The sequence below is a fragment of the Geospiza fortis genome, unplaced genomic scaffold (genome assembly GCF_000277835.1).
Source record: "Geospiza fortis unplaced genomic scaffold, GeoFor_1.0 scaffold450, whole genome shotgun sequence".
In the NCBI taxonomy this organism is placed as follows: domain Eukaryota; kingdom Metazoa; phylum Chordata; class Aves; order Passeriformes; family Thraupidae; genus Geospiza; species Geospiza fortis.
In genome coordinates this window covers 1,727,934-1,735,887 of record NW_005054416.1, presented here as the reverse complement: position 1 = coordinate 1,735,887, position 7,954 = coordinate 1,727,934, and the positions used below count along the sequence as shown (strand labels likewise).

At 53.7% G+C, this 7,954-nt stretch overlaps 1 protein-coding gene and 1 long non-coding RNA gene across 3 annotated transcripts in view; one reads left to right on the top strand and one right to left on the bottom strand.

Annotated features, from left to right (window-relative positions):
• MPEG1 (macrophage expressed 1) overlaps positions 1–1,722 on the bottom strand; it is a 2,157-nt gene extending 435 nt beyond the window's left edge. Inside the window, exon 1 of the mRNA XM_031061500.1 lies at positions 5–1,722. Within this exon, the coding sequence (XP_030917360.1) occupies positions 5–1,660 (1,656 nt within the window). The 5' untranslated portion in view covers positions 1,661–1,722. The remainder of the gene's footprint in view (positions 1–4) is intronic.
• A 2,960-nt stretch (positions 1,723–4,682) lies between these two features.
• Positions 4,683–7,528, top strand: LOC115948504. Of its 2 annotated transcripts, none has more exons than XR_004082324.1 (3): positions 4,683–5,007; positions 5,765–5,965; positions 6,103–7,528. It is a non-coding gene; the product is annotated as an uncharacterized LOC115948504 (long non-coding RNA). The 2 variants fall into 2 exon arrangements; XR_004082325.1 differs by lacking the exon at positions 4,683–5,007 and adding an exon at positions 5,128–5,437.
• Positions 7,529–7,954: the final 426 nt, after the last annotated feature.

The window sequence follows — 7,954 nt, the reverse complement described above, 5'->3', positions numbered from 1 at the left end:
GGGCGTCCTCAGCCGTGCCCCGCTGCTGCCCGGCCAGGGGGTTCCCGGCCTGGCAGCTGAAGAAGCCCCCGAAGGGCACCGCGTACTTGGCCCCCGCCTCGTAATCCTGGCTCACGCATACTCTGAGCTCGCCGAAGAGCTTCAGTGGGAAGAACCCCGAGGGGCAGGACGGGGCTCTGGTGATGGGGTTGGCGCCGTGGGTGCTGAACAGCCCCCCAAAGAGGTACCCCGAGTTCAGAGCCACCGGCCCACTCGCGGCGCACCAGTAGGCTCTGAACTGCACCCGGGAGAGCCAGAAGACGTCCTGGCACTCACGGTGGCAGAAGATGCCCAGGGTGCACTTGTTGTGGCACTCCAGGTGGCTGTGACCCTCCTCCCGCTCCTGCACACCCAGCAGCACCGGGGTGTAGGCAGTGGGGCAGGAGAAGGCCCCGGTGAGGGGGTTCCTCTGCTCCAGCGCCCGGCACAGCGCGCCGGTGTCGGGACCGCCCAGGACCACGCACTCCTGGAAGACTCCCCCGAAGGTGAAGTTGGCCATGGTGCCCTTGCAGGAGCCGTCATCAGTGTTGGCGTGGAAGTTGAAGTTGGGCGAGGAGGGGTCGGTGCAGCCCGGGGTGGTGTTGAAGGTGTAGTAGCGGCGGATGGCGAGCTCCACGCGCCGGGCCAGCCTCCGCACCGGGGCCACCGGCAGCTCCAGCAGCGCGCTCGGTCTGATGAAGTAGTACAGGGGCAGCCCCAAGCTGTCCAGGGCCACCAGCTGGTTTTGAATCCTCTCCTGCCACGTCTTCAGAGTGATGCCCGGGTAAAAGGGGGCCCCACCAATGCTCTCCACCCTGGAGTTGGTGCGATTGTCCAGGTACTGCTTGGTGAAGCCTGAGCTGACATCCAGGGATTCCTTGGTTCCCGCATTGATGATGCTGTGGAAGGCCACGCCGGCTGAGGCGGTGACAGCGCTCCGGGTGGCCCAGCTGTCCTTCAGGAAGGTCGCTTTGATCTGGTCCTCCTGCACCAGCGTGGCTCCTGCATCCACGGAGGTGATGGTGTGGGTGCCGTAGTTGAGCACCAGCACCTCGGCCAGGAAATCGGCCATCTGGGTCTGGTTGTTCTCCAGGTGGCTGGCGATGGTCAGCAGCTGCTTCTTGAAGGCCTTGTCCAGGGCTGCCTCGGGGTCGATCTTGGCTGTATAAACCAGGTTCCTGACTTGCACCCGGGTGGTGACAGCCTTGTCTCTCACCTGGTGGGTCTTGGTGCGGTGGAAGTCGCTGGAGAATTTGCCGTTGATGGAGGAGAAGAGGGACAGCTCCAGGTTGATGGAGGCAGAGGTGATGCTCTGGTAATCCTTCCAGGACTCGATGATCTCAGAGTTGATGTCCAGGTTGCTCTGCTTGCGGGGGATGGTGAAGATCTCGTCTGGGATGAGGTAAGATCCATCTTCTGTGGTCTTGCACTGTGAGTAGCCCAGGTTGATGACTCTGCCCATATCCAAATTCCTGAGGTTATCCCAGCCCCCCCCCGGCAGAACTTCCAGACGTGAGAGATTCAAGGTCTTTCTGCACACCCCAAACCCCGAAGAGGACGAGAGTTCCTGGGGCTGCTCAGCCCCTGTCATCCACGCCAGCAGTGCCCAGGTGAGCGAGGCCCCCCCGAGCCCCCAGGCCATGGCCGAGCCGGTGCTGGGCACTCACCAGTCGGAGCGGAGGGACCGGAGCAGGGAAAATGAGCTGGCTGAGGGAATTGACAAAAGGGAAAGGAGAAGTGAGAACTGAGGCATGTGAGAAATGACAGAGGGGAAACTGAGACCAGGGGGTGGGAGCAGGAGGGTGTCTGTCCCTCCCTCTGCCCCACCAGGGACTCTCTGCAGCCTCCTCTGCCCCACTCCCGTCCTTCCCCCAGGGTCTGCAGTGTCACCAGCCAGGGACAGCACCTCCTGCTCGGGAATGCTGAGCCACAGGTGCTGAGGGCACTGATCCAGCTCTGCCCAGCTGCTGCCTGGCTGGGCTTCGGATTCAGCAGCACGGGGCAGGTGCTGCAAGTTTTGGGGAATAAAGAGTAAAGGAAGTTTCTGCTGTGAAAACGGTGACTCTTTCCATACAGACAGATTCACTTCCCCTGGTTTTGCTCCTGAGTTCCTCTTTGCAGGACACTTCTGCCTGGGAGGAGGCTGAAGTGACAGCTGTGATGGAGGCATAGGGACCGTAGGTGCCTGTGTTTTTTGGGCAGGATAATGCCAGGAGTGGGGGGTGAAGGGATAACAGATACAGCACTGGGGATGTGTTGGGGAAGATGAAACAGGAAAGCCGTATAAATATGATTGCCTGGCAAAAGATTTTGAGAATATAGAAACTGTGAGATTGAAAGGAAAGCAAGCTTTGAGGTACCTTAGTTACTGAACAACTGGAAAACAATGGTGTGGCCGGCTGAAGGTAATCCCCTTTTGATGAAACAATACCCTCTGCCTGCAGGCAGGTCCAAGGGTCAGAGCAGACCCTGCTAGCTTGGCAGAAGGGGCCCAAAGAGGAGTTTTTAGGGTTTAAAATGTAACACAGTATGGTAATGTAATGATTCTTATAGGCTGGATGTAAACGCTATAGGATTTGTATAGGATTGCACTAGACTGGTTAGTGAGAATTAGAATATTCAACACAGAAGAAGATTTATTGTATTGTAACGGGAGGTCCCTCCTAGCAGTATGACACCAAAATCCCCACAGCTGAGGGTGACCAGGGGTTTTGGGGATGGAGTTTAATGGCATCAGCTGGCAGCTGTGCCACTCAATTGATGCAAAAGGAAATCCAAGACTTCCCCAGAGGGACTGGTTTTCCTGGGTACGTGTAAACAGAGACACCTTTTTACCAACAAGTGAGTGAGGTTTGGGGCTGTGCTTCCAGTTTACTCTTTAAATTTCCAGGCTTTATTTCAGCTCCCCTGGCTGGGGCAGATGTGCAGGAGCAATGCAAGGGCTGGAGCTGCTGGGTGGCTCTGGGAGCACGGATTCCATCACGGCCCAGCCGTGTCTGGGAAGGCCTAGGGAAGGGATCAGACATCTCCTGGAACTGAGGAGTCCTCTGCCTGGAGTGGTGGGGCCTGAGGGGGATGATGAGACACCACCCCTGGGCACACTTCCTGTGCCATGGGGCAGCTGCCAGCCTGTGGGACAGGAGCTGGGGGGACTCCAACACTTTGGGGGGCTGCCCTGCCCTCAAATTTTCCCTCTTTTTTCGAGGTATGTCCACGTGCTTCTTATGGAAGCACTGAGCTGCTGGCCAGGGAACTTGGACTCTTTTTGTGCCTTCTCTGGTGGTGAGGAAAAAGAGAAGTGTGTGAGTCTGTGAGGTGATGGTGTCATTTGGGGCACCCCAATGTCTGTGGTGGGGGAGCTGGTGAGTGGGGAATGAAGGGGAAACAGGTGGGAGCCCCCCCAAAAAGGAGGTTATAGCCCCAAAATGCCTGAAAATTCATTTATGTGTAAAACAGTAGAAAATGTAAAGAGTCTCATTAAAAAATATATACATATATATATAACGCTATTTATTGCAAGATAAATCTGCTGTGTTATAGATGGGATTTCAGACTGTAAGGAATTCTGAATATGGATCCACAGGGCTTGAAAATAAAAATACAATGTTTTAGGTATATAAATGAAACAATAAAGGGCTTGAAAAACGTAGAGAAGATTATCTGTATGAAGGACCTAGAAACAGCTCTGTGTACGCAGAGCTCTTTCTCCCTGCTCCCGGTGGAGCACCCCAAATCCGGGATCTGGGATTCACTGAAATTGGGATTTATTGGGACCCCTAAAACCGCGGCGCATGCGCGGAGGCCGCGACACCCTCAGTGCTGCCGTCTTGTGGACACAGTCGGTACTGCAGCTCCGAGCGCGCCGTGCGCTTCCTGCGGCTCCGCCGGCGCCGGGACCGGGACAGGGACATGGATTGTTTTGGCTGCTGCTGGATGTGGTTTTCTCTTTTCAAGATATTTCTCTGATTGATGTTTTCATAGTTGTTTTCTAGGTGTCATGTGAGGCTAATTCCAAAAGTTTGGAAGTAGTTGGGAAACATTGGGGCAAAAATGTGAACCTGATCCATATCTAGTAATTCCAAACTTCTCCCACAACACCATTCTGGGGGAAAGCTGGTTAAAGGATAAAGATACAGAGGAACAAGTGTTGTAAACCCCCCTCGCTCTCTGACTGAGCAAACCTTCCAGTAATCCTAGTACATCTCTCTGAGAGGTTCTGGGGTCATAAGGTCTTCCAGGAAAGCAAAACAAGCACAGAGACAAGGGAATAGGCTTCCAGTTAATAATGATTTGGTGGGTGTGGGAATGATTCTTGTATGTTTCACACTCCTCTTTTAACTCCTGGAATATTTTTAAAGTTATTCCTTTAACAAACTAAATTTGAGAGGAAATGGTGCAAAATAAATGCACGGAGAGATCATGGAATCCCCAATGGTTTGAGTGGCAAGGGACTTTAGGGATCATTTCAATCCATCCCCTGCTATTCCATCCACAGCCCAGGGTGCTCCAAGCCCCATCCAGCCTGGCCTTGGACACTTCCAGGGATGGAGCAGCCACGATCTCTCTGGGTTTACGGGCACAGGAGGGAATTTCCAGCAGGAGCTGAGGCGTTTCCTTTGCTCTGCCCAGCCCCAGCAGGGCTGTGGGAGGCAGAGGGTGTGGGAGCAGGAGCTTTGCCCACTGCCCCGGGGGAGTCTCTGCTGTGCCAGCCCCGGCAGAGCAAACGTTTGTGGTTTCACATCCCGTTCCAAGGAGCTGCCAAGGCAGGAACGGGGATGGGCACGGAGCAGGGATGGTGCCAGGCACAGGGTGACATCCAGAGGGTGCCACCAGCCCGTCCCTGCTGCCCAGGCTGGGATGAGCAGGCTGGTGACTGTCCCTGTGTTTGCTCTGCAGGGTGAGGAAGCCAACCCTGGCGAGGAGGAAGATGAGGAGGTGTGGGAGGATGGAGACAGCGGCCACCAAAGGCTGGGGAAGGCCCAGCTCCAGGTAGGAGATGCTGCCTTCCAAGGAGAGGGACTTGTTTGTCCCACTGGAATTTGGGGTGTGAGGCCAATGGAACAAAGGCTTTGATTCCATTCTCTTACTCAGGTTCTCATGTGCCTTAGGAGGTATTTGTGGAAAAGTCATTTTAGTGAGTTTGCACTGGGTTTGAAGGAATGTGACCCCTGGGGCAGAAATCCCTGCACAGCTTCTGTGTCCCCCGTGGCTCATCTGAACAGTCCATGGCCTGGGCCTCCTTGTTTCCTCCTTCTCCAGGCTCTGGATGAAGTTCTTCCTTTCCCAAGGGAGGGGAAACCAGCAGAATGTGAACCAGAGGTGGTGCTTTAGGGAAGCCCCTCCAGCCTGGGAAGGTGCTTTTGGCTCCAGACACGTTCCCAGTGCCCAGGAGCAGCAGGACCTGTCCTGTTCCCAGCAGGTGAGGCAGAGGTGCCTTTCCTTCCTTCCCTGCTGCACTTTGGCTTTTTGAGGGGTCTCTGGGGCTCTGAGGGAGAAGTTCTTTGTCACTCCAGGGCAGAATTAGCCCTGGTCCCACTAAAAGCAGGAGAAATCATTTTATCCTTGTTTTTGGATACACATTTTGTGTTTTCTCTCTGTTGCTGACACTGTGTGGTGAAGCAGCAGCTCCCAACCTTGTCAGGGCTGCTCCCAGTTTTGTTCGTAGCTGGTAAACAAGAAACAGTAATTTGCTGCCCTGTGGTAATTGGATTAAGGACAAGGCCTCCCTCTTTGTTTAATATTCCAGAGAAAAGCTGCCAAGGAAGAAAGGAAGAGCTTCCCCCAGTGAAAACCTTCCCAGTCCCACGCTGGGTTTGCACACACAGGAGGCTCCATCCCGGCTGGAATCCAGTCACAGCCCCCAGATCAATGTGCACTTTAAGGTCTCACAGTCTCCTGCCTCTGGACATGGAAAATCAGTTTTTCATTGTTACAGCACCAGCTCCAGGTAACTGTGAAGTGGTGTAATGGTTTTTAAGTTGTGCACATGGAGGAAATTCACTGGAGCAGCCAGCACTGCTCTGCCTTCATGGGCAACCCTGTGGGTCTGGGATCTTGATTTGTGGGTGTGAAATCTCCTCACAGAATCCTCTGAGGCTGAAACAAAGACAAGGAACCTTCTGAGATGGAAAGAACCAGAGCAAGTTGTTGTGGGAAAGGAAAATTAAATATGGTAAGTGCTAAAACCTTTGTTCTTCCTGACCTCTGTACTTGACCTCTGTACCTGGGAATGGGTCAGCTCTGGAAATTTCCTGGAGACACTGGAGAATGATCCCTGGTCTGCTGAAAAGTGGGAAAATCCCACTGGCAATTGCAGCCCCTGAGGGAGGGCAAAAAGAGCAGGACCTCAGTCTGTGAGTGTGTGAGAAATAAGGGAGGGACAAATCTATGGATCATCCTGTGCCTCAGGGCACCAGGAAAAGCCCTTGACCTAAAAACTGAAGTGCTGTTCCACAGAGAGCCTGGGCATTGGGCTCATCCCAGCTTCCCTTCCAGAGCTGGAGGAACACCCCACAGTGTTGTATGAGACATTCCTGACTGGAACTGGGGCCAGCTGGGCACTTTCGTGTTTTCCTGTAGGATATGGGCTGTGACATGAATTGGCTCCAGCAGGGCCCAAGATCACTCTGGGGTCTGTGGCAGGGACAACTCCCAGAGCCAGACAGGGAGGGGGACCTGCACCCACACTCCCGAAAAGCTGAGAAGGAAGAACACCTGCCTGCAGCTGGCTGCAGCTCCTGGAGCTCTGGGCTTTCTGGCACACTCAGGGACATGGGATAATGCCAGAATCATTCAAACCTTGGGAATAATGGGATTAATACCACCCCTTGAGCTCCTGCCCATCGGCCACTGGCTGCAGATGGTGGTGGAAGTGATGGAGGCATTCAGGGAATGCTGATTGTTTTTCCCTCGCTTTGGCAATCTGGTCAGCAAAAATACTAATTGAGCTCTTCCAGCAGGGAAACATTTAAGCAAGAGGTGCTGAAAAAATTGGAGTTTCTGATTTCAAGTCTCCAACTTAAAATCCTCTTTGGATTGTCACTGGTCCAATTTTCATGCACTGGTCACCGTGGCCAGCAGTGTCCAGTCCTGCTGGAAATGCACTGGACCAGGATGTCATTTTCATTTTATGCTGGTAAAGACCCTCTGGGTGACCCCCAGTGACTGGAAAGACTGCTCTGGGCTCCCAGGGCACTAATTCCAGGGGTTCTGTTTTTGGGAATAGCACAGGAACCCTTCCCTTGCCCAGAGGAGCAGTAAGTGCCTCGAATCCCCAGGGTGGACCACAGAGAAAATAACAGGAATGTGGAAATCCCCCACACTGGGAGTTTGTGGTGCTCTGAATAACTTTTGGATTTATAATGTTAAAGGGGGGTGTGGAATGGCTTCTCTCCTTTTTATTGTCATTGTTCTCACTGTTCATTGTTGCTCTCACTGTTATTATGTGTTGTCATTAATATTAAATGATTGTATTTGACTGGTTTCCATTATTAAAGTGCTCTGAGCTGGATTTTTGTCTCTGGTCTCTTCCCCATCCCACGGGGGGTGAGGGAGCTGCTGCTGGGGCCCAGCTGGGGCCGCCCATGGCCCGGGGCACTTCTGGGGGCTCCGAACGCGATGGACTGGAGCAGTTTTGGGGCTCGCACAGAGACACCCAGTGCTGCTTTTTGGGGGCTCAAAACTGGGCTCATTCGGCCAAGTACAGAAAGAGACACTAAGGACTGGTTTGGGGGGCTTGAAACCAAGGTGCCTCAGACAGCGTTTGGGATCTCAGAGAGACCAAGTTCTGCATTTTAGAGGCGTGAAGCAGAGACCATGGCCTGTGTTTGGGAGGTCTTGAAACCGGGGTCACTCAGTGTTTGGGCGTCACCAAGAGAGATTTAAGTGCTGCATTGTGGGGTGCCTGAGTGAAAGGCCAAACGCCGCGTTTTGGTGC